The sequence below is a fragment of the Anolis carolinensis genome, unplaced genomic scaffold (genome assembly GCF_035594765.1).
Source record: "Anolis carolinensis isolate JA03-04 unplaced genomic scaffold, rAnoCar3.1.pri scaffold_10, whole genome shotgun sequence".
In the NCBI taxonomy this organism is placed as follows: domain Eukaryota; kingdom Metazoa; phylum Chordata; class Lepidosauria; order Squamata; family Dactyloidae; genus Anolis; species Anolis carolinensis.
This window is the reverse complement of record NW_026943821.1, coordinates 4,514,445-4,541,702: the sequence shown is the minus strand read 5'-3', so window position 1 is coordinate 4,541,702 and position 27,258 is coordinate 4,514,445. Positions and strand designations below refer to the sequence as shown.

The window sequence follows — 27,258 nt, the reverse complement described above, 5'->3', positions numbered from 1 at the left end:
GTCCTGCCAGTATAATTTGCTTTGGAAAGCCATTTTCAGAGAAACAGGAGGAAAAATATAACACATTTCATGAAGACCTGTGCAGTCAGCCTTATACGATCATATCCAGTGGAGTTTGTCCCTTCTTCTTACCTTATAACCTATAATCTGTCAAAATTGCAAATGTTTATTTCACTCTTTAAAAACAGCCATTTAAAATGGCTTGTGTTTTAGTAAAGTGCAATTATTTAGTAAAGTAAAATATCATCCTATACAGTCAGTTACCAGTTCTCCTGAAGACTCTTACCTTAAACTGTTCATATTTTAATGGAGTGATTGTAAGAAGGAAAAACCCAACCTGCAGTTGCAGCTAACCTTATACATTTTTGCATATATTTTCCCTCCAGATTAGCTGAACGCAGTGAAGAGTTTGGCTTTCATCTAAGTCTAACTTTTGCAGTGCTTCATTGCTTACTGCTTTCAATTTAGAAAAGTTTATAACTATTTAGATCAGGCATGGGCAAAATTGAGCCCTCCAGGTGTTTTGGACTTCAACTCCCACAATTCCTAACAGCCAGTCCAAAACACCTGGAGGCCAAAGTTTGCCCATGCCTCATTTAGATGTTATAGACCAGTGGTTTTCAACCTGAAGGTCCCCACGTGTTTTAGCCTCCAATTCTCAGAAATCCCAGCCAGTTTACCAGCTGTTAGTATATCTGGGAGTTGAAGGCCAAAACATCTGGGGACCCACAGGTTGAGAACCACCGTTATTGACAATGTGGTTATAGAAATTGTTTTTTTTTCAATCCAAGGTGCTAGGTCTAATGGGTTTTGAACAGCCGCTTTAATATCTGAACTAGATCTCAGATTTGCTATCAGCTGTAGATATGCAAATCAGTGCATTGCATTACCTTTATATGCTGCACGGATTATAAAGCAGGCATTTTGCAAACATATGGGCAAAAGAAGTCTCAATTCTTGTAGAGATTAAGGATGTTGATTGCCTTTTAACTACAGTTACTGCATTTTAAGAGGGAAATCTAAAAGTCTGCAAAATGACCTTGAAGTAAAGGAATTGCATCAGTGGAGGAGTATATCCAGGATGGAATTCCAGGAGTCTCCCAAATTAGTGGTTAGACTTTTTAACAGAGGATGTATTGCAGCAGTGAAGAGATTCAAACTCAGCCAGCCAGCACCAAGGAGGCTATTGTTCCATTGCCTTAATTCTTTCATTCCACCTGCAGCCTTTTCCCACCTCCAACCCTCACCTATCAGATCAAAAATAATCCCTACCCCAAATTTTGAAAACAGAAATAGGGCTGTAAACGTCAGTGATGAATGAATGTCCTTCAGAGCCTCTCCACTCCTGGTGTGCCATGGCGTGTGATTTGCCAGACACTCAGCAGTGTAGACTAAGGTATTCTCCATGTGCGCAGAGGTATTAACACATTTTTCACCAGTGAAGTTGTGGCATTTAGAAGAGTTTCTCAGCCAGACACCATTGAAGTCCAGTGACACTGAGAGGCCCGCATTATTCTAAACCATGACATTGCATTATTTCTTCCAGCTATCTCTTGAAATTCTGTGCCTTAAGCTGCACGTTAAGACAAGGAAGATACAAAAGATGCTGCCTAGGAAGCTGAGAAAATATATCTCCTATAGACTTATTTAGATGATGGCTTTAGAGAATCGAAGGGACTTGCCTAAGGCAGTTGGGCAGTTGGAAGGGCAAACATCTGAGGCATAAACTACTCTTGGCCAAAGGACTGCCATAAAAGTTTATGAAGGTGATTTGAAAAGAACTGTTGTATTAATATGTTGTGCAGAGACTATGCTTAAAAGGCCAAATACCAACAACTGAGTACTAATAGAGAGACCCTCAATAAAACTTGCAGGTTTGGATGACTGAAGCCAAGAAGAGCATTGAGGAACCTTCAAGTCACCCCCACCCCCACAGGGCAGGTCATGGTTCAAAGTATATGGCTATTTTACCGCCTTGTGTGTCAGCAGCTGCCAGGATTTGAGCCAAAGTTTCCCATCCCCTCCATGTGCCTCAGGGAAACATAAAGGCGCCAATGAGAGGAACCTTTTCTTGATAACAAGGAAGGTACTAATGACCCAACTACCATAAATATATTGCTCTGCCTAGCTTTTAAGGTAGAAATGGGTTTTAAAGTTGCAAATCTACCATTAACCCTAATGCTACTTTCTTTGTGGGATAATTAATTTTGTGGAAAGGAAAGCTAGCTGCCAACTAGTGTGACATCCAAAAGCAAAGGTGCATCTAGACAGTTCCTCTTCTTGGACTGGAAAATAGAAGACATACATTCTTGCTGGGTTGACAGTCCCTTCGGTGTTGGGCAGGTATGATAGTAATAAGCAAACAGAGAAGAAATATACATAGGCAGTGGACTTTAGGGCAGCGAGGATTCCTTGTAGCTAGACGGTTTTGGCATCACTTAGGACATTTCATATGCAAATGCTGCAGATTGGGCACAGCAATGTTCATCCTGAAGAAAAGGTCAAGTCCCCAATAATCATAGAAGAGTTCAGTAAGTGACCCCATTGCATTCACTTTCCACTTTTAAAAACTTTACTTACCTTTCTTTTACATACAGTACTTTGTCCTAAGGTGCACCCGTGTTGGTCCTGTATGCTAAGTATGAAAATGTATTTAGCTGTAATGTATTTCATTGGTGTCACGGGACTTGCATCTAAATAAGTACACTTGGGCTGTGGCTAGATGTTTCCTTTATATGCCATTGGCTGCAGGCCCCCCAGATTAATTTTCCTTCACCTCTAAAGGTCTTTCAGGTTCTTGGTTGTGCAAGTTCTAAGTGAAAGTCCAGCATCCTCAACAGTGACCATTGCCTATGTTCAGTTCCACCTTAGCCATATTCATTTTCGGTTGCCCTCTATTATTCCTTTGATTCAGAACTTTCTCTGCCCCTTGATAAAATCTGGGCTTTGCATTTTCCACTCTTTACCGAAGTTCTCCCACATTCCTTTCTGAATACAGTCAATCCCGTCTTCGTAGTCAGCGACTGAAGAAACAACTGAGCTTCCAGTTTCAATTTCTTTTTCTGGTCCTTCCTGCTTCCATCTTTGCAATCTAAACTCCAGCCCTCTCTGTTGGCATGTTTTTGATATCTAACATTCCAAATCGTCTTCATTTCTTATCTCTAGCTTCTCATTCCTATTGAATTTGCTGCTTTGTTTTTCACCTCCTTCCAAATGTGTACTTGCTGATTTTGTCCACCTTCTGTATTTTTTTAAACTCACCACAAACTAGTTACTGTTCCACTTCTTCCAGCTCTAAATTTGTTCTAGTCTGTAGTTTTCAGACCCTGCTTACCTTTTCTGTCTCCATCTTCCATTGTAGCCATCCTTTCCGTTCATTTCTTCACTTCCCACTTTTAAAAACTCCTTCAGACTTACCTTTCTTTTACATACAGTACTTAATTTTTCCTGCACCCCCAGTTCAAGTCCAGTTTAGATACCACACGCAAGTTGACAAGTAAAATGCTTGAATAGATGTAAGTGCAGATTTACCCTAATGCCATTCCTCTATGATGTGATCAAGTGCAAAATTAAAACAAGGTTTTTCGAAATGTTGAATGGATGTCTGCTAACTGGTCAGTTTGTTGGAGCTCTTGTAAAACTATATACACACTGGATCAAATGTGCATTAAAAAATCTGATACTTCACTTGACTTGCAGTTCTTTGCATCCTCATTTAGTCCCGAAAAGGAGTGTGCCTAAAAAGGGAATGGAGCTCTCCAAAATGGCATGAATGTGAATTTGAGAAATGTCTGATTTTTATAGCAACCAAGGCACATGAACAGGAAATGTTAAGCCTGTCCTTTCTGGTATCTCTTCTTGGTTGGTCTCAAGTCTTTCTCTCTCTCCAGGATTAAAGCAAATACTAGAACAGCTCAGGAGGCTGGGCATATCACAGCGGACTAAACTGCTAGCTACAGAAAATCCTGTTGATTGAAAGGTCAGCAGATCAAGCCCGGTTTGGGGTGAGCACCTGCTATCAGCCCCAGCTCCCTGCCCACCTAGCAGATCAAAAGCCGATATGCGAGTAGATACACAAGTACTGCTTTTTAAAAGTGGGGAGGTTACAAAAAGCGCCCATAAGGCAATTCAATCCAAGGACATCTAAGGATGTCAAAGCTCCACGGCATGGAAAATGGAGTGACAACACACACACACACACCGCCTCCCGTAGCAGGAGTTAAGCACAGCCTCCAGATGCCGGAAATGGAAAAGATGGGAGAAGATTGCCTTTGTCTATGTATTGCCTGTCCTTGTTAAATGTATAATGGCATTGAATGTGTTCTGTAATCCACCCTGAGTCCCCTCAGGGAGATGGAGCGGAATATAAATAAAGTATATTATCATATTATTATTTCCGGAGGGAGAAATGTGTGAAGTATGGGAACAAACTGTAGCACGTTTTAGGTTTAGTGGTATGGTTGTGATTTCTATGCCCTGTTTTCATCTCCATATTTTTTTAAATGGTGCCTCTGCCAAACAAGTCTCTTGTTCCAATACAGTTGTTGCAGATGACTACGAGGAATTTTGGGTTACCTGTAACAATGTCTTATTCACACATTCAAGCCATTGCTTTGGTTTTCTTGATGTTTTAACTCAACATTATGTTCAAAGATTTTTGAAAGAGTCTATATGAAAACTCATGTATGGTTTCTTCTCCTTTTGCAGAATGACTAGATATAAAACAAAACAGTGAGGTTCGAGCAGTGCAGAAGAGAAAGACACTCGGAAAGATGCCTTTTCTCATGTCATCCCTTCCTTCCGAACATTTCATGTTGCCAGTAGCAGATACAGAAAAGATAAATGCTTAAAGGTACCATTATTACATACCTCTCCTGATAAAACTTGCATGGTGCCTGTACTTATTCAGCAAAGCTAGTCATTAGAGTAGTGGGCTAAGAGGACAAGATACAAATCCTTAAAAGGCTCAGTTCAAACGTTACCCATGCCACAAATGAGTAAATGCCATGGCCTTTGCTTTTCCACATCAGTTTCTTCCATTACAATACAGGGAAATAATAGTTACCCTTATTAATTTCTAGGTCAAAAATGGAGAATGACAGAGCAGCAAGCCTTTTGCAGTTTCTCCCAATATTCAAGTAGCACAAAGTCTGGTGGAAGAATTATTCTGTGGATAAATACATGTGGGTGGGTGGGTGAGGGGCTTTTTAAAAATCCTGTGCAGAAAATGGATCTAGTATGCTGAAGATTATTCTCTTGTGTGTATCCAAAAAGCCAACTCTTTGTATTTCTTTATAGAATCCTTCTGCCACACTTCATGGGAGGACACTGGAAAAAATACGGTAGGAGGAAAACTACAGTAACTGTCCTCAAAAGTAACGGCAAAGGTAGGGAAAATTTACATCCCAAGAGTATAAAGATGATAATAATAATGATAATGATAATGATGATGATGTGCTGTCGAAGGCTTTTATGGCCGGAACCACAGGGTGGTTATGTGTTTTCTGGGCTGTATCGCCATGTTCCAGACTCACAACTTCTGAGGATGCCTGCCATAGATGTGGGCGAAATGTCAGGAGAGAATACTTCGGGAACATGGCCATACAGCCCGGAAAACACACAACCCGATGATGATGATGATGATCTTCTACAGAGAGTATTGAAGTTTCCAAAGCAATGTCAATTAAATACTTGGAACCTAGTTACTATTACTGATGGGATCTTGGAACAGACTTCCTATGAGAATAATATTGTATCATAAATCAATTCTGAAGCACCCTTCCATTTTACCATGCGTCATGCAGGCCCCATAGCTGCAGGGGATAAATTCCTGGACGTTATGTGGATATGCATTCAGAAAGAGCTTGAAAACCTGGCTCTTTACTCAGGCCTTTAGTTGAAGATTGCTCATCCCCATAGCAATCTATATCTGTGACCATTCCTGTACCGGTTTGCACTTTTTACCTATGTCAATTTGATAAAGACACAGGGTCTGTTCCCATCCCAATTTGCACTTCCAAGAATTTGCAGCACTTTATCAGTCACCTCGTGTTTACAATATTTATATGGTGCACCTTACCCAGTCTACTTTTACAACCTCTCTGTTTTAATCCATGTTTTTATTAGTTCTTGTCATTTGTTTTTATTGGCTAATGTTTAAATTTTTATAAATTTAACATGTGCATGTTTTTTGTCTATTGTTGTGTTTTATGTTGCTATTGTTTTTATTTGGGCTTGGCCCCATGTAAGCCGCCCTGAGTCCCCTTTGGGGAGATAGAGGCGGGGTATAAAAATAAAGTTATTATTATGCATAATTGCAGATAATAGCAAACCCTATTGAAATGAAAAACATCTGGCACAAGAATGTTATAGAGCAAGCATGGGCAAAGTTCGGCCCTCCAGCTATTTTGGACTTCAACTCCCACACTTCCTAACAGTCTGTTATAGAGTTGTCCTGAAGGACTTACAAAATGCTTAGGGAGGATAAATAAAACCAGATACTGGTCCTGTAGATACCGGGGGCCATACTGTATTCTGAGCCCAAACGCTGGATGGATGCACACACTGAGTTACTCGCTGAGCCATTGTGCATAGTCTTGAGAGGTGTGTCTGTAAACAGGTTAAGTTGTTTTACACTTTGGCCCAGATCCTTGTTTAAGTCTCCTGTTTTTAACATTTTATGCTGTATGTTGATTTTTATGATGTTTTATTGATATTGATGTTTTATTGTTGGAATAATTGTTTTATCGTTTTATTGCTGTATGTTTCGGGCTCGGTCCCCATGTAAGCTGCTCCGAGTCCCCACTGGGGAGATGGGGCGGGGTATAAAAATAAAGTTATTATTATTATATTATTATTATAAGTTAGTGCCAGCAGTGCAATGATTTTCCAGAAGGTGGCAGTCTTTGCTAAAGAATGAAGTGTGCGGTTTAGGAAGACGCAATCATAGCGGAAAATGTACCTGTATGAGTAGTTGACATGTTACACAGAATTTTTTTAAAAATTACAAAAAATTGTGAGATATATATGGCTGGAGAATGTTGGCAATTGAAAATGTTTGTGCTCTAGTTTAAGCAAGGCCAAGCCCAAATGTCATTTAGACTAAGTTTTTTTTTTTTTCGTGTCAGGAGCAACTGGAGTTGCTTCTGGAGTGAGAGAATTGGCCGTCTGCAAGGACGTTGCCCAGGGGATGCCCAGATGTTTTGATGTTTTTACCATCCTTGTGGGAGGCTTCTCTCATGTCCCTGCATGGAGCTGGAGCTGATAGAGGGAGCTCATCCACACTCTCCCCAGGTGGGATTCGAACCTGGCAGCTTTCAGGTCAGCAACCCAACCTTCAAGTCACTTAGTCCACTACGCCATCTAGACTAAGTAAACACCAGCTTTCCCCGCAATAACCGCCCCACTCCCCCAGTTCTCCCACTGAAGCCAGCATGGTATAGTGGTCTGAAGGCTGGACCATAGTTCTAAAGACTAGGCCTGGAAATCCTCACTCAGGCATGGAAATTTACTGGAAAATCTAGGGCGAATCACACTCTCTCAGCCTCAGAGGATGGCAAGAACAACCCCCCACCAAACAAATTCTGTCAAGAAAACCCCTTGATAGGGTCACCTTATAGTTGACCTGTAGACACAGAAGAAGGTTAGCACATGTCCTAAAACCCTGGATGCCACAGCATGCAAGACTTTTGTAGGAGTGAAGGAGATGGGAAGATTCGCAACCACATTGCCCCTTTGCACCTCCTCTGCTTCACAAAAAAGCACAACTGTTTCTCAGGTGGCACCTGCTTTCAAACATCCAGCCATTCCCTCTTACCTGTCAAGGGCCCGGGCTGTGGCGCAGGCGGGAGAGCAAGCCAGCTGCAATTAACTGCAATGAATCACTCTGACCAGGAGGTCATGAGTTCGAGGCCCGTTCGGAGCCTATGTTTGTCTTGTCTTTGTTCTATGTTAAAAGGCATTGAATGTTTGCCTATATGTGTAATGTGATCCGCCCTGAGTCCCCTTCGGGGTGAGAAGGGCGGAATATAAATGCTGTAAATAATAATAATAATAATAATAATAATAATAAGAAGAAGAAGAAGAAGAAGAAGAAGAAGAAGAAGAAGAAGAGAGGGCTTTACAGCCCACAAGATCATAGGAAATGGATGCTCCATTGATGTTCCCATTCCCTTGTTTCGCACTTTTAAAAAAGGATCTGTTAAGGTGAGTTTTGGTTCAGACAATCAAAATCTTGCCCTTCGGTTGCATTCCAGTTACTCTGGGAAGCAGTGCAAGAAGGGGTGCAACCTAAATCTTGGAACTTCTATCTCCCCTGATCTTAATGGTACATTGTGAAGATCTGGAGATATCCCTGAATGTCTGAGCCATCCCTATGTATTGCTTTTCTGGGCTGCATGTATTATAGGAGAGGTTAGGTTTGTGAGGAGGGAGAGGAAGAGGGGAGACGGAGGGGTGCGGTACAATACTGACGTTGCAGCTGCCTCCGTTCTTGCAGGGGTTGCTGTCGCACTCATTGATCTCCATCTCGCAGCTGGTGCCCGCAAAGCCGGCCCGGCAGCCGCAGGTGTAGCTCCCTTGGCCCGTGTTGGTGCAGGTGGCCCCGTTCTTGCAGGGACGGTGGTTGGTGCAATAGTTGAGGTCCTGGTTGCAGAAGAGCCCGCCCCAGCCTTCCCGACAGTTGCACTGCCAGGGCTGGGCGCAGGTCCCGTGGAGGCAGCCCGGGTAGCGGACGCAGGCATCGCAGAGGGGGCCTTGCCAGCCGATGCGGCACTTGCACTCACCGGGCTTCTCGCAGAACCCGTGGCTGTGGCTGCAGCCGGGCAAACAAACAGCTGAGAAGAGAGTTAAACAGAGAGAAGACAAGGGGCAGGGAGGGGAGAAAGAAAGGAAGAAAGAAAGAAAGAGAGGAAGGAGCCGGTGCTATTGCTGTACGGACTCTGTGTGTGTATGTCACACCAACATCTGGCGCCCGCCACGGCCAGAAACAAAAGGCCCACATGCCACCCAAAAAGGACGGCTGGAACACGTGCCCCCTTTTTATCCCTGGCTGCTCTCCATTGTCCCTCGGCAACAAAAGCGGAGTGTCTGGGAAAAGAAAAAAGGGGGCTTGGGGGCCTCCGCCGACCCACTTAAAGACGGGGGCCTGCCGAGGCACACAACTTGAGGACAAAGGAGGAGAGAGCACGCAGCTTGCCTGACCCTGGATATTTATCCATTCCCCTCACCTTTCCCCCCGGGAAGTTAACCAGCCCTTCCATATGCCAAGGCTCCGAGGGGAAGCTTTGTATGGCAATTAAACCGTCACGATGGCAAGGAGGGATTCCCTTGGCCCAAAGCCATTGCCATGGAGACTGGCCAGGCCGACAAATGACTGGGAACCAAGACAAGTTGGCCTCTTTAAGTGCACTTTTGTAGGCTCCCCCCCCCCCCAAGAGAGTATACGTGGTCTTATGCCTCCCAAACTTTTCAGCTTTCAACATTGGTTGAAAGTATCAATTTGCAGCTCCAGTGCATGGACATCCTGCTTCCCTGATCTTAACATCTCACAGAAACAACCAACTACATTTTTTTGTCATTCGTGTTAATTGCCTTCAAGTTAACTTTGACTTACGGCAACTCCATGAATGAGAACTTTCCAGGTTGCTATATTGTCAGGTCTGGCAGACTCCAGTCATAGATGAGAGGTCCAAATCCCACTATCCTCAGCATTATTTGGGTAATATTTGGGGAGAAATGATGTTTTTGTAGCAGGGCTAATGAGACTCTCTGACCTCCCATAGTCTACCGTGTTTCCCCGAAAATAAGACACTGTCTTATATTATTTTTTACTCCCAAAGATGCGCTAGGTCTTATTTTCAGGGGATGTCTTATTTTTCCATGAAGAATTTATATTTATTGTTGAACAAAAAAAAATGAACATTTATTCTATTCTGTACAGTAGTTGTCATCACAAACCAACATAACCAAACTAGACAAACTGTGACTCCTGTCAAGAATTTCTTGTTACTATCATTATTTCCATATACAACTCTTATGTAAGCCGCCCCAAGTCCCTCTGGGGAGATGGAAGCGGGGTATGAAATTATTATTATTATTATTATTATTATTATTATTATTGTATGACACAGCAAACAAGATAGACATGCTGGATTTCGTATCACAAAATCACAAGTCGAACACTTCCCAAGTGTCTAGGACTGTGTGGTGTATTATTATTATTATTATTATTATTATTATTATTATTATTATTATTACAGTAGAGTCTCACTAATCCAAGCCTCGCTTATCCAAGCTTCTGGATAATCCAAGCCATTTTTGTTGTCAATGTCAATATCGTGATATTTTGGTGCTAAATTCGTAAATACAGTAATTACAACATAACATTACTACGTATTGAACTACCTTTTCTGTCAAATTTGTTGTATAACGTGATGTTTGGATGCTTAATGTGTAAAATCATAACCTAATTTGATGTTTAATAGGCTTTTCCTTAATCCCTCCTTATTATCCAAGATATTCGCTTATCCAAGCTTCTGCCGGCCCGTTTAGCTTGGATAAGTGAGACTCTACTGTAATATTATTATTATTATTATTTACATTTACCAATCCTGCATGTTATGGTGTTTTGTTTGGCGGGTGCCGGGCATGCTTCCAAACAAAAACTTTTCTAGGTCTTACTTTCGGGGGAGGCCTTATATTTAGCAATTTAGCAAAACTTCTACTAGGTCTTATTTTTTAGGGATGTCTTATTTTCAGGGAAACAGGGTACCCCCGTTTCATATTGAAATAGGTCTCAGGTCTTGCAAACTCAGGACAGCCATGGCTTCTCTGATGGAATCAATTTGCAATCTACTCTTCCTCTTTCCCTCCCTCTCTCTACTTTCCTGAACATCATTGCCTTTTCTGGTGAATCCTGTTTTCTTGCGATAAGCCCAAAATGCAACAGCCTCAGTTTAGTCATCTTTGCTTCTTGAGGTGTTGCCATTTTGAGGGTCTGCCCCCAGCCCAAACTTGGGAATATCCTCTTCCCAAACATGGAAATTCTTCAGCACTCCTACCACCCCCAGGGACTTTCAAGAAGCAGTGCCATCTCCCCACTTTCAAACCCCAAATGCCCAAGATGCTCCTTCACGCAAGTGAAACACCAGCAACTACTCTGCTGCTCGCTCCCTGTAATCCAGCTGCTCTTGCAGCCGTGTCCCACTCTCCGTAAAAGCTACTTACGCTCGGAGCAATATTCGCCCCGCCACCCTGCTAAGCAGATCCGGCTGCCCAGTTCGTCACAGCTGTAGTGCCCAAAGGTATCGTCCCGCGGCCGGCAATAGTCCGAGCAGCTCTCCCCATAGTAGTGCTCGTCGCAGGTGACATGGTAGGAGTAGCGCAGCTCACTCTGGTCTCCCAGTTGCACATCTTGCGACCAGTCTTCACCGACGGCCAGGCGGCGGCGGGTGGCCAAGCGGCTGATCAGCCTCTGGGCATCCTCTGAGAGAAGGGTGGAAGGCAGAGTTGGGGGAAGTTGGGTGGGTGGGTTTTGAAATGTAAGAGGAAAGCCAGCAGAGAGGTACCCCAAACCAGATGACAGGAGCCCTTAGAACTGCATATCTGAAGAGGTTGATAAAGTATAACTTACACTATCTATATATATAAATGAGTGATGGCATCACGGCGACCCACAAAACAACAAAACAACAGGCCCCCCAACCTCGAAATTTGACAACACAACCCATCATCCACGCCTCTAGGTTGATACAACAAAAAGAAAAGAAAAATAAAGTCCTAATTAGAGAGAGAGGAATAATTGCTTTTATCCAATTGCTGCCAGTTAGAAGGCTAAGCTCTGCCCACTTGGTCTCCTAGCAACCTACTCAGCCCAGGGGACAGGCAGACTTAGGCCTCACTTAGGCCTCTTCCACAGATTGTCAGATTTTAACTGGATTATATGGCAGTGTAGACACACAGCTATATAACCCATTTATAATCTTATCTTATCTGTTTTGAACTGGATTATCTTGACTCCACACTGCCATATAATCCACTTCAGTGTGCATACTAAACATAAAGACTACCATACAACAGACATTCAATACCACCACAACCTCAACAATTTCTCACCAACACCACCAGACAATGCCACAGCAACGCGTGGCTGGGAACAGCTAGTCTATATATACAAATGAGTGATGGCATCACGGCGACCCACAAAACAACAAAACTACAGGCCCCCCAACCTTGAAATTTGACAACACAACCCATCATCCACGCCTCTAGGTTGATACAACAAAAAGAAAAGAAAAATAAAGTCCTAATTAGTGGGAGAGCAATAATTGTTTTTATCCAATTGCTGCCAGTTTAGAGGGCTAATCTCTGCCCACTTGGTCTCCTAGTAACCAACTCAGCCAAGGGACAGCCAGGGTTCAGTTAGGGGACAGGCAGATTTAGGCCTCACTTAGGCTTCTTCCACAGATTATCTAATTTGCACTGGATTGTGTTAGAAAACTCTCCCATGTACAGATGTTCTGGCCCCCCAAAACGCACACATGACAGTTCTCTATAATAGTGGGTTACTTCACATGGTTGTCATTATGGGCGGAGGTTGTGCATAGACAACATTCTGAATGTATATTATGCTGCCAGTTCGGGGGGAAATATTTACCTGTTGATGGCTCCCCTGACTCAGCCCTCCAGGATTCAATAATGAGGGAAAATGTCCCCTAAAAGGGAGGGAAGGAGAGAAAAAGATGAGAGTATATCAATATTGAGGATGCAAATCAATACATATGTACAGTAGAGTCTCACTTATCCAACATAAACGGGCTGGCAGAACATTGGATAAGTGAATATGTTGGATAATAAGGAGAGATTAAGAAAAAGCCTATTAAACATCAAAATAGGTTATGATTTTACAAATTAAGCACCAAAACATCATGTTATGCAACAAATTTGACAGAAAAAGTAGTTCATTACACATTAATGCTATGTAGTAATTACTGTATTTACGAATTTAGCACCAAAATAATAATAATAAAAATAATAATAAAAACTTTATTTATACCCCGCCACCATCTCCCCAACGGGGACTCGGGGTGGCTTACATGGGGCCATGCCCAGAATAATACAATATAACAAAATATAAAAGAACAACACATCATAACACATTAAACAATACAATAGATAATAATATACATTACAACGCAAAATCAGGTAAGCATAAAAACAAGAACTGAACATGAACACTAAGTTAAAACTCGGGGTGAGAAAGAAATAAGAATAAAAACCATAAAGAACAGGGTCATAAGATAGTGGTACAGTCTAGAGCAGGGGTCCTCAAACTTTTAAAGCCGAGGGCCGGTCCACAATCCTTCAGACTGTGGAGGGGCCGAATTATCATTTGGAAAAAAAACCCAAACAAATTCCTATGCACACTGCACATGTCTTATTTGTAGTGCAAAACAACAACAACAATGAAAGAACAATACAATATTTAAAAATGAAAACAATTGTAACCAACATAAAACCTATCAGGATTTCAATGGGAAGTGTGGGCCTGCTTCTGGCCAATGAGATAGTCAAGTTAATTAGGATTGTTGTTGTTGTTGAGTGCCTTCAAGTCATTTCAGACTTTGGGCGAGCCTAAGTCTAAAATTATTTATTTATTCATTTACTACATTTATTTATTCCATTTATATCCCGCCCTTCTCACCCCGAAGGGGACTCAGAGCAGCTGTATGTACATACAATATATTATATTATTAGCATAGCAAAATATTAGCATTATATATTGCTATATTGAACTATACCACTATACTGTAATATTATATGTAATATATATCATATAATTAATATTATTATATGGTATTATTAGTATATCGTATAACATGATAATATTATTATCAATATTATATGTATATACAATATATTATATTATTTAAAATGATATAAAATATTATATTATAAAACTGAGGGCAGGGGCCAGATAAATGACCTTGGAGGGCCGCATCTGGCCCCCGGGCCTTAGTTTGGGGATCCCTGGTCTAGAGGAGAGATATTGGAGCATAAAATATCACAATGAATTGAAAACATTTACTACAAAAATGCGTTGGATAATCCAGAACGTTGGATAAGTGAGTGTTGGATAAGTGAGACTCTACTGTATTGTTGTTGTTGAATGGATTCAATGATAGCAATAACATTAATATTGAGGAAGGCTGGGGAAACATCAGTACTGGAAAAAAAATGCATTGGTTTCTATTTATTTCTTGACACAATTCTGTCCATTTTGCTACTTTTAGACAACCAAGAGTCAGAAATCATTCCTAATCTACTGATAGGTCCCTTGGTAATATGCAGTAGATTACAGTCTTCAGGATATCTCTGAGTTGTGGTGCTGAAAGGAAACAAAAATATTTACTCAGATTGAGACGAGACACATATCAACTGCCAGTGATTTTTGGAAAGGCATTCTCTAAGAAGTGCAAGAAAACAGAAGGAAAATTAAAGGAGAGATGCAAACGAGATTGGTCCTATTGCATTTATATTACAAGTTGGGAAAGAGGCAGAGCAATGGAATGGGGTCAAAAGAGGTGGGAAGGAAATCCAGGCTTCTCAGCCACTCTTTGGTATAAGCACGAGACATTGTACACCTGGAAAGGACCTCACCGGCCACTTGAAATGGAAGGGGACCCGGATGGGTGTGCTGGTGGCCACTGCGTTGCGGTCCGCAGGGACGATATCGCTCAGGGCTGCCCCGAAGGTGCAAGGGGGCTCCGGGGACACCACGGCTTGGGCATGTTTGAGGCAGACGCGGAAGAAGATGCGGCAGGGGCGGACCCCGTGGCATAGGTTTCGGGGGCTGCTTGTGGTGAAGGAGTGGATCTGGAGTTCAAACACACCAGCCTGTTCAGCCTATGGGGAGAGAAAACAGAAGCCATTAATGCAGGAAAAGAGCCATCTAGTCCAATCCCATTCTGTCAGGCAAGAATATCCAATCATCGCACTCCTTGAAGATGGCCATCCAGCCTCTGCTTAATAATCTCCAGGGAAGGAGACTCCACTAGAGTTGGAAGGGACCCCAAAAAGGCCACCCAGTCTAACTCCTTTCTGCTAAACAGGAAGATGCAATCAAAGTTCTCCCAACAAATGGCCATCTAGCTTCTGTTTAGAGACGTCCAATGAAGAAGAGTCCCTTGGACTCCCAGGCAGCATGTTCCACAGTCAAACAGGTCTTAACACCAAGAAGTTCTTCCTAATGTTTAGATGCAGTCCCTTTTCCTGCCATTAGAATCAATGTTTCCATTTTATCCAACTCTCTAAAGCAGGGGTCTCCAAACTTTTTAAACTGAGGGCCACTTCACGATCCTTCGGACTGTTGGAGGGCCGGACTATAGTATATAATAATAATAATAATAATAATAATAATAATAATAATAATAATAATAATAATAAGTACCACCTTCCAGCAGCAAAGAATTGGTGGGATCACAAATCTGCAAAAGTATTGGAGAATGAGCATGCAAAGATACTGTGGAACTTCCGAATCCAGACTGACAAAGTTCTGGAACACAACACACCAGACATCACAGTTGTGGAAAAGAAAAAGGTTTGGATCATTGATGTTGCCATCCCAGGTGACAGTCGCATTGACGAAAAACAACAGGAAAAACTCAGCCGCTATCAGGACCTCAAGATTGAACTTCAAAAACCCTGGCAGAAACCAGTGCAGGTGGTCCCCATGGTGATCGGCACACTGGGTGCCGTGCCAAAAGATCTCAGCCGGCATTTGGAAACAATAGATGTTGACAAAATTATGATCTGCCAACTGCAAAAGGCCACCCTACTGGGATCTGCACGCATCATCTGAATATACATCACACAGTCCTAGACACTTGGGAAGTGTTCGACTTGGGATTTTGTGATACGAAATCCAGCATATCTATCTTGTTTGCTGTGTCATAATAAAATAATAATAATAATAATAATAATAATAATAATAATAATAATAATAATAATAAAAGGGTTGGAAGAGACCCTTTGGGCCATTGAGTCCAATCCCCTTCTGCTTTTGGGCACCAAAAGCACAAGCAAAGCACCCCTGACAGATGACCTCCCAGCCTCAATGATGATGATGATGATGATGATGATGATGATAATAAGAAGAAGAAGAAAAAGAAGAGAAGAAGAGAACCCTTGGGTCATTTAGCCCAACCCCCTTCTGCCTTTGTGCCGTGGGGGCCAGATAAATGGCTTTGATGGGCCGCATGTGGCCCCCGGGCCTTAGTTTGGGGACCCCTACTCTAAAGCACTAGAAATCCAGTCTTCTCCATCCTCAGTGGGACTTTCCAATTTTTAAACCTGGCTCTCATGTCCATTCTCAATCTTCTCTAAGCTAAATATTTGCAGCTCTCTAAGCCACTCCTCAAAGGAATTCATAGTTTCCAGACCTTTGATCACTTTGGTTCTTCCAGTTCTTTCCTACAACCCTTTCTCCCTTCAAGACACATCCCAGAAGCCTTCAAGTTCCTCCTTCCATTGAGTAGGGAGAGAACAAATGGACTCACTTGACCAACCTTGAGCTAGCCAGAGTCAACACTGTAGTCGGGAATCCACATGTTTAACCTCATTCCTACTTTATCTACAAGTCCCAGCTTTTTCCATGCAACCCATAACTCCAGCATCTGGCCTTAATTTATTTCAGAAGTTCTTGTGGCAACCACATAATATGCCAAATTATAGGAAAGTGCTTATTTCTGACTTTGAATCATGGTTGAGACAAGAACTGGTCGTTCCATCTCTACTAACCAAATCATAGAAACATAGAGTTGGAAGAGACTCTAAGGGGCAGGTCAACTCTATTTTGCCATGTAGGAAGATACAATTCAAACCCTCCTGACAGGTGACCATTCAGCCTCTGTTGAAAAACCTCCAAAAAGGTGACTTCGCCACATTCACAGGCAGCATATTCCACCTACCAAGCACAGAATCTATATAAATAAAAATGTAATGTCCATCCGTTAGGGACCTCATATCTCCCAAACTACCCCCCCAAATGCTTGAATAGCACTGAATAGACTTGCAGCTTCAAAGCCTGGCTGCTTTCTTCTTAGGGGAATTTTTGTTGGCCAGCTTGAATAGCACTGAATGGCCTTGCATCTTCACAGCCTGGCTGCTTCCTGCCTAGGGGAATCCTTTGTTGGGAGGTTTTAGATGGCTATGATTGTTTCATGTCTGGAATTCCTCTTGTTTCATGTCTGGAATTTCTCTGTTTTCTGAGTGATGTTCTTTATTTACTGTCCTGATTTCAGAGTTTTTTAATACAGTACTGGTAGCCAGATTTTCAATAATAGGGAGGAAGAGGCACTGGGGTCACTCCCTGGGAGGAGACTATGAAAATAACAAGAATCTCTATCCTTTCTTTCCCATTGAACCAGACTGAGTCACAGCAACGCGTGGCCGGGTACAGGTAGTCTTATATAAAAAAAATACAACACAAGTAATATTGTATACCCACAGGCATTATCAAAACATATTTTGCAAACCAGCACTTTCTCTTTACTTTTCATGAGCCACAAAGAAGAGAGGGAGAGATACCAGTACTTACTATACTGGTATATGTATTACATTATTATTATATGATATTTCCTCCAAGGTTTGTAAATGTCATTATTTTCAAGGGTGCCATAATAAAAACTGTAAAAAAGTTTAATTAAGCTGCAATTTTTGTTGTTGTTGGACATCCTGCACCACATTATATTATTACTTTACTATTTGATTATTACATTTTTTTTCTCTCCCAGTATCAAGAGTGACTTGAGAAACTGCAAGTTGCTTTGGGTGTGAGAGAACTGGCCATCCCCAAGGATGTTGCCCAGGGGATGCGTGGATATTTTACCTAACCAAACTGGGCCACAGCAACGTGTGGTCGGGTACAGCTAGTACAGTAGAGTCTCACTTATCCAACATAAACGGGCCGGCAGAATGTTGGATAAGCAAATATGTTGGATAATAAGGAGGCATTAAGGAAAAGCCTATTAAACATCAAATTAGGTTATGATTTTACAAATGAAGCACCAAAACATCATGTTAGACAACAAATTTGGCAGAAAAAGTAGTTCAATACGCAGTAATGCTATGTAGTAATTACTGTATTTATGAATTTAGCACCAAAATATCACGATATATTGAAAACATTGACTCCAAAAATGCGTTGGATAATCCAGAATGTTGGATAAGTGAGACTCTACTGTATATAAATAAAACTGCTGAGTCCGCACACTATATTGGTCTTAAATGCTGGACAATGCTACCTCTCAAAAGTCTCTTTTCTTGGAAAGGAATTCACATTTATTTTATTTACTAGCTTGAGGACCTAGCGATGCCCAGGTCATTTGAGAATTGTATTATTTGTCTTTTAATGTCATGTATTCTGTTTGGAGTGGGTGAACTACAATTCCCAGAATCGTGGCTGAATCCTCCCCAAACCCTTCCAGTATAATAAGTTGGCCATTTTGGGCGTGTGTACCAGGTGTGGTGCAGTTCTCTCTGGATGGGGGTGAACTACTGCAATTTCCAGATTCCCGGTGCAATAGCCCCGAAATATCTATCAGTATCCACAGCAGGCAATATTCAGTCTGTGTGCCAAGTTTGGTCTAGATTCGTCATTGGCTGAATTCAGTGGTCTTTGGATGGAGGTGAACTACATCTCCCAAAATCAAGGCCCCTTCCCACAAATACCTGCAGTATGTTCAGTCGGTCATGAGGCTTCTCTGTGTGAAGTGTGGTCCTAGTGCATTGTCGGTGGGGGTCAGTGTTTATCTGGCTGCAGGTCATAGAATCATAGAATCATAGAATAGTAGAGTTGGAAGAGACCACATGGGCCATCTAGTCCAGCCCCCTGCTAAGAAGCAGGAAATCGCATTCAAAGCACCCCCGACAGATGGCCATCCAGCCTCTGCTTAAAAGCCTCCAAGGAAGGAGCCTCCACCACAGCCCCGGGGAGAGAGTTCCACTGTCGAACAGCCCTTCTCACAGTGAGGAAGTTCTTCCTGATGTTCAGGTGGAATCTCCTTTCCTGTAGTTGGAAGCCATTGTTCCCTTGCGTCCTAGTCTGCAGGGCAGCAGAAAACAAGCTTGCTCCCTCTTCCCTATGACTTCCCTTCACATATCTGTACATGGCTATCATGTCTCCTCTCAGCCTTCTCTTCTGCAGGCTAAACATGCCCAGCTCTTTAAGCCGCTCCTCATAGGGCTTGTTCTCCAGACCCTTAATCATTTTAGTCGCCCTCCTCTGGACGCTTTCCAGCTTGTCAACATCTCCCTTCAACTGTGGTGCCCAAAATTGGACACAGTATTCCAGGTGTGGTCTGACCAAGGCAGAATAGAGGGGGAGCATGACTTCCCTGGATCTAGACGCTATTCCCCTATTGATGCAGGCCAGAATCCCATTGGCTTTTTTAGCAGCCGCATCACATTGTTGGCTCATGTTTAACTTGTTGTCCACGAGGACTCCAAGGTCTTTTTCGCACACACTGCTGTCAAGCCAGGCGTCCCCCATTCTGTATCTTTGATTTCCATTTTTTCTGCCGAAGTGAAGTATCTTGAACTATAACTCCCTTTTCCCCAAACTTGTCCAATATGTTGTATTGGTTATGGGGGCTCTGTGTGCCAAGTGTGATGCTCATTCATTGCAAGTGAACTATAAATCCCAGTACCTACTACTCCTCAACTTCCAGTCCAGTTCCCCTCCAAACCCACCAGTAGTCAACTCTGGGCATATTGGGTCTGCATGGCAAGTTTGGCCCAGAGCCATCATTGTTTGTGTTAATAGCATTCTGGGTGTAGGTGAACTACAACTCCTCTATATTCCCCGGTAGGAGTGACCGTGCTCTGACTTGATGCAGGGTGAACTGCAACTTCCACCATGTGGAGTCAATCCCTAAACTCCTCCAGTAAGTTTAGCTGCAGCTCAGTTCTGCTCTTTGTTATGCAGAGAGATTGGAAAGGAAAGGGCAGTGGGCGGGGCCATGCAAATTCCACAGCAATGGAGAACCCTGGGATGCCTGCCTGTGGTGGAAGAAAAAGCAAAATCTAGGATGAAATGGTCCCCAAACGAAAGCATTCCTTGGGTGGTGGGCTGTAGTGTTTGGGAAGGACATTGGCAGGGGCTGGGCTGCATGTTCATGGCACTCGCTGTAACCGTAATGTCAGTGGAAAAGAGTGACTTGCTAGATTCTTAACCCTGGGAACTATAGCCTGTTTGTGGAGGCTGGAGGCTGTCTGTGTGAGCAGACATACATATGGGTTTTTGCTTTTATTATGGAATTAGATTTAGATTTAATTTAGATTAGATTAGCTAGATTAGATTTAGATTAGATTAGAATTGAATTAGATTGGATTACAGCATTTCTACCCCGCTCTTCTCACCCAATAAGAGGACTCAGAGCAGCTTACAATATAAAACGCATATACAGTAGAGTCTCACTAATCCAAGCCTCGCTTATCCAAGCTTCTGGATAATCCAAGCCATTTTTGTAGTCAATGTTTTCCATATATCGTGATATTTTGGTGCTAAATTCGTAAATACAGTAATTACAACATAACATTACTGCGTATTGAACTACTTTTTCTGTCAAATTTGTTGTATAACATGAAGTTTTGGTGCTTAATTTGTAAAATCCTAACCTAATTTGATGTTTAATAGCCTTTTCCTTAATCCCTCCTTATTATCCAACATATTCGCTTATCCAAGCTTCTGCCGGCCCATTTAGCTTGGATAAGTGAGACTCTACTGTATCAACAATTACAATAACATTTCAATTCAATTTAAATTTTTGATTACATTAAAACATTCATAAATACACATATAAATATACATTTAGGCACATCAGGTTCTTTATCCCATCAGATGTTCTGCCTTCTATGAAGCGGAGAAAACAATGCAACACGTTTGATCCCCTTCCAAATTCCAAATTGTTTATTGCAATGAAAAGGATCCTCTTTTTATTCTAGCTAGGAAAAGCCTACCTCTGAAGACCAGCATAGAATTGGGAAAAACCTTATTTGAGCATAGGATTATAGTTGTTAAAACCCTTCCAGTTCCATTCATCTTTAAACAATCCCTTGTCCTTCAGTTGGCATCCGTTTAATTCTTCCCTTCTCTTCACCAATGCACAGACAGTAACCAAATAATATCCCCCTCCCCCCCCCCCCCAAATTCCAATATTTTAAAAACACTTTGGTTGAGTCTGCAGATGTGAGTATTACAGGACAATGGAAGGAAGGAAGGAACTCATTCTTAAAGGGAATGTAAAGGTTTTATAGGCACAGTTACACTTAAACACTCATGGAAGCGGTAAGCTGGGATTCCATTGAAACTTCACTGTTCCAGGGGCAGCCAAATATTAGGATTTTGAAATCCACTTCCTTTTGGATGAGAGATCCATATCCCAAACAGGGCCATGAGAAGAAGCATATCTCAGGAAAATGGGCACAGGACTGAGAAGCATGGTGAAATTCAGCACGAGCTCACCCCAGAAATTTGTTTTCAGTGTTCAGAGCTGCACAGAGATCTACTCTTACAATTTCCCCATCGTATTTTTGTGAGATCTGCAACCAAGGCTGGTATCATATGAGTGATATACAGAGACATATCTGAAAGTTAGAGTGATAATTTTTGTAGTCACTTCCTCTCCCAATTTTGGCATATCTAGTTCTTTCCTGGGGGTCCCCAGTGCGCAGTGTGTTAAAGCGCTGAGCTGCTGAACTTGCGGACCAAAAGGTCGCAGGTTCGAATCTGGGGAGCGGAATGAGCACCTGCTGTTAGCTCCAGCTTCTTCCAACCTAGCAGCTTGAAAACATGCAAATGTGAGTAGATCAATAGGTACCGCTCCGGCGGGAAGGTACTGGTGCTCCATGCAGTTATGCTGGCCACATGACTTTGGAGGTGTCTACGAACAACGCCGACTCTTCGGCTTAGATATGGAGATGAGCACCAACCCCCAGAGTCGAACACAACTGGACTTAACGTCAGGGGAAACCTTTACCTTAGTTCTTTCCCTCACTCCCCAGGCTCTCTACTAAATAATGAAATTGACTAAAGATTTTGCAGAAGGAATAACTAGACCAGGCTTGGGCAAACTTCATCCCTCCAGGTGTTTTGCATTTCAACTCCCACATTCCTAACAGCTGGTACGAATTGTGGGAGTTGGAGTCCAAAACACCGGAGGGATAAAGTTTGCCCATGCCCAAACTAGACCCAATACATTTGGCTATCCGGGTCCTCTAGAAAGTAGGTAAAGACTCTGTTACTGGGTCTGGTTATGCAAAAAAAAAAAAGAGGGCGTGCTGTTTATTGCTCATGGTCAATAATTTTAATAATTGTTTGATCCAGTCTGGCAGCCTAAATTCCCTAAAGGCATCAGATCCTGGAAGCTAAGGAGGATCAGTTTGAATGGGAGAAGCAAACAAATACTAGATGCTTGTAGGTTCTATTTCAGAAAAAGGAAGTGGCATATTCACTTCTGAATATTCCTTGCCTAAGGAAACCGTCTGAAATTCATGGTTGATAGGCAACTTGAAGGTATAGATAGACAGATCTTGAAGTTCAGCTGTCAGGTGTACATTTCTATTTAAAAAACAAAAATTACACATTCCTCTGCCTTGACAGATGGATTGATGGTATAAAGTTTGAGGGAAAGTGGATCCTGGCAAAGTTTAGAATCCCTCCAATTCACAAAAACTCCAAAGTCCAGAACAATCTTGAACAGATATACCGAGGCTCCTCTCTTCATTGCTGAAGCTCAACCGCCAACTCCTAAATACAATTGCCTAATAGGTTTTAACCCTAGCAACCTTCTCAGTTGTAAGTCATATTCTACCATATTCTACCAACTACACTTAAATTTTATTTTTAAAAAATCCTTTATACATCTCCCTTAACTATTAGGTGTATACACATAAAGTAGTGTGGAGTTTGGGGTGGAAAATCATAGAAGCCTCTAACCTTCAAATTGGAAGGGATCCCAAGGGCCACCTTGTCTGCCCCCCTGCCACACAGAAATATACAGTTAAAACAACCTTGAAAGATGCCCATCCAACCTCTGACCTCCAAAGAAGGAGAGTCCACCTTCCATCTGAAATACTCCATTTAAAGTAAAAAACAAAACAAAAAACAAAAACCTTTGTTCATAATGTTTAGCTGGAATTTGAACCCATTGTTTCATATTCTAGTTTCTGGAAGTGGGGAAAATAACCTGGCTCCCATCTTCTCCAAGGCATCCCTCAGAAACCCATTCCCTCTTTCCTTACATTTCATAATGAGATTTCCCAGCATGCCCAGTATGGAATAAATCTCACCACATTAAAACAATGGATGTGGCTCTTGATGAGACATGGCACATTATCAAAGGATGTCTACGCCCTACAACGCTGGAGAATTTATACTTCTTAGCCGGTACTGCACCACCTGACATCCGTCGGAAAGAAGCAGCCAGTAATGAAAGAACCAAGGCATTGACATCTCTGGTCCATCCTATTCGGATATCAACCAGCATGCCAATGCCTTAAGTCAAGACACAGCTTCCTAAGATCCACAGAGATACTTGCAGGAACACCTCAGCAAGCGAGAGTCCAAAAGTGGCAGGCTAAAAACTGGAAGCTCAATCAGTGGCTGAAACTGGATGAGAAACTGCCTCCTGTGCACACAGAAGACTGGGTGACTTGGAAGGCACTTAACAGGCTGCGCTCTGGCACCACGAGATGCAGAGCCAATCTTAGGAAATGGGGCCACAAAGTGTGGAGAAGAGCAAACCACAGACCACTGACTACAACGCAACTTGAGCCCTGCCACATGCACAATGGAGGACCTTCTCACAGCGACACCAGAGGCACTCCAAGTGGCCAGCTTCTGGTCAAAAGAAATCTAGTATAATGCCATTTAGTATAAATCACAAACATTTCGTATAATGTTTGTGATTTTTCTATACATTATGATTGTATCCTCAATTCGCTTCTGGCATGATCAATAAATAAATCAATAATGAGATTGACTAAAAATCATAGATTTCCAGTTACAGATCAGCAGGCATTAACACACTTTCTGCATTCTTCGCAAGTTTCAAAAAACACGGGCCTCAAACCATCCTGCTTTATTGGAAGCATCTTGAGGGATATCTTAAGGTTACATCCTGCCAAATAAAACCAGGTGCTTACTTTGGATGTTGAGGCCCCAGACTTTCCAATATGATTCACGTTCCACTGAAGCTTAGTTCCTGAGCAAATATATATATATATTTTTATCTTGGTGTCCATGCGGCCTGCCTTTGTTTTACTGTTTCTTTGGGTTTTTTGATGTAATGTATATTATCATTTATTGTATTGGTTTTAATTGTGTTATGGTATGCTGTTTTTATATTTTATTATATTGTACTGCTCTGGGCATGGCCCCATGTTAGCCGCCCCGAGTCCCCATTGGGGAGTTGGTGGCGGGGTATAAATAAAGTTTTATTATTATTATTATTATTATTATATGCACATTTCTTAGAAACTTTTTCCCTTTGACACATACTTATTACACTCCTTCCAGACAGCTGAATAAAATCCCACATTTTCTGCTTTGAACTGGACTATATGGCAGTGTGGACTCGGATAACCCATTTCAAAGCAGATATTGTGGGATTTTCTGCCTTGATATTCAGGGTTATATGGACATGTGGAAGAGCCCTCCGTTTATTGTCATCTGTCCCTGATTTTAAGAGTTCTCCAGCATGCAAAACTCCTTTCCTTCCCATTGAGGTTGTTCAAGCACAAGTCAGCAGGGTCTATAAGACCCGGACTACACCACATCGCTTTGAATTTAGCAACTAGACAGACACAGGTCTAGGGAAATAGACCTTTTGAAAGAGAAAAAAAGGACATTACCCCCTACAATAAATACAAACCCCAAAGGCAATTTCCCTTCGGTCTCAGATTTCTAGTGTCGCAGTAACTTTAAATGTTGATCAAGAAATAATTTAGGATGGTCCATTTATGCATCCAAGAAAGTGAAAAAAGAAAAGAGAAGGCAGAAAAAGGCAGAGTCCTGGTTTGATCTTGGGAGCCAAGCAGGGTTCACCTTGGGTTGCTTCTGGTTGTGCTCCAGAAGCATTCTCTCCTGACGTTTCGCCCACATCTATGGCAGGCATCCTCAGAGGTTGTGAGGTCTGTTGGAAACTAGGCAAGTGGGATTTATATACCTGTGGAATAATGTCCAGGGTGGGAGACAGAACTCTTGTCTGTTGGAGGCAAGAGTGAATGTTGCAATTGGCTACCTTGATTAGCACTGACTGGCCTTGAAGCTGCAAAGCCTGGCTGCTTCCTGCCTGGGGGAATCCTTAGTTGGGTGGCTGTCATTGTTTCCTGTCTGGAATCCCCCTTTTTTAGTGTTGTTCTTTATTTACTGTTCTGATTTTAGAGTTTTTTTTTAAAAAAATACTGGTAGCCAGATTTTGTCAATTTTCATGGTTTCTTCCTTTGAAAGGCCATTCAATGGTAATCAAGGTGGCCAAATGCAACATTCATACTTGCTTGCAACAGACAACGAGTTCTTTCTCCCACCATGGACTTCATGTGCTGCAATAGCAGATTCCCAGATTAGTTTAGTTTTTTAGTAAAGGTTTCCCCTGATGTTAAGTCCAGTCGTGTCCAACTCTGGGGGTTGGTGCTCATCTCCATTTCTAAGCTGAAGAGCCGGAGTTGTCCGTAGACACCTCCAAGATCATGTGGCCGGCTTGACTGCATGGAGTGCCGTTACCTTCCCGCCGGTCCTCAAACTAAGGCCTGTAGGCCGGATGCAGTCCTTCAAGGTCATTTACCTTTAAGATCATTTAAGATCATCCATCCCCATCATAATCATAATTATATTCCTCGACCTTTTATATTGGTCGCACTTCTCCTGGTTACTTGATATCGGCTCAGGGCTCCCCTCATCCCAGATTGACCTCAAACAAACTTGTATCACTTTATCTATGTTTTGAATTCGCAACTTATAGTGTGCACTTTGCTGATCTACTATTACAGCCTCACTGTTTTTAATTCTATGTTTTTAATAAGTGTTTTTTGATTTTTGGTTAATGTGTAAATGCAACTACTGGTACATTTTATTGTTTGTTGATGTATTATATATTGTTATTGTTTTGTATTTGATATTTCTGTGAGCCGCCCCGAGTCTGCTTTGGGGGAGATGGAGGTGGGATACAAATAAAATTATTATTATTATTATTACCTGGCCCCTGTCCTAAACTTTAGACTTAGGGTTGATCTACATCTACCTGGTGTTTGGAGGTCTCTTTATGTACTTATGGCCTCATGAGATCGTCTAGATGGTCTTTGAAGGTCTCATTGCTTAGATACGGCCTTATGAGACCATCTAGATGGCTTTTGGAGGTCACTATCGTAACCTATGGCCCTATAAGGCTGTCTAGATGGCCTTTGAGGGTCCCTTTCCTTATCTATGGTCTTATTAGATCATCTAGATGGCCTTTGAAGGTCCCTTTCCTTATCTATGGCCTTCTGATGGCCTGATGAGATCATCTAGATGTTCTTCGAGGGTCCCTTTCCTTACCTATGGTCTTATGAGACCATCTAGATGGTCTTTGAAGGTCTCATTGCTTAGCTACGGCCTTATGAGACCCGCTAGATGGCTTTTGGAGGTCACTTTCGTTACCTATGGTCCTATGAGACCGTCTAAATGGCCTATGAGGGTCCCTTTCCTTATCTATGGTCTTATTAGATTGTCTAGATGGCCTTTGAGGGTCTCTTTCCTTACCTATGGTCTTATGAGATTGTCTAGATGGCCTTTGAGGATCCCTTTCCTTACCAATGGTCTCATGAGATTGTCTAGATGGCCTTTTGGGGTCCCTTTCCTTATCTATGGTCTTATGAGATTGTCTAGATGGCCTTTGAGGTTCCCTTTCCTTACCAATGGTCTTATGAGATTGTCTAGATGGCCTTTGAGGATCCCTTTCCTTACCAATGGTCTTATAAGATTGTCTAGATGGCCTTTGAGGATCCCTTTCCTTACCAATGGTCTCATGAGATTGTCTAGATGGCCTTTGAAGGTCCCTTTCCTTATCTATGGCCTTCTGATGGCCTGATGAGATCATCTAGATGTCCTTCGAGGGTCCCTTTCCTTACCTATGGTCTTATGAGACCATCTAGACCAGGGATCCCCAAACTAAGGCCCGGGGGCCGGATGCGGCCCTCCAAGGTCATTTACCTGGCCCCCGC

The 27,258-nt window shown here is 42.3% G+C and overlaps 1 protein-coding gene across 1 annotated transcript in view; it reads right to left on the bottom strand.

Annotated features, from left to right (window-relative positions):
* dll3 (delta like canonical Notch ligand 3) overlaps positions 1 to 27,258 on the bottom strand; it is a 45,351-nt gene that overhangs the window by 14,650 nt on the left and 3,443 nt on the right. Inside the window, exons 2-5 of the mRNA XM_062962213.1 lie at positions 14,659 to 14,904; positions 12,656 to 12,713; positions 11,227 to 11,484; positions 8,473 to 8,834 (exon numbers count right to left, since the gene is read on the bottom strand). Of these exons, the coding sequence (XP_062818283.1) occupies positions 8,473 to 8,834; positions 11,227 to 11,484; positions 12,656 to 12,713; positions 14,659 to 14,904 (924 nt within the window). The remainder of the gene's footprint in view (positions 1 to 8,472; positions 8,835 to 11,226; positions 11,485 to 12,655; positions 12,714 to 14,658; positions 14,905 to 27,258) is intronic.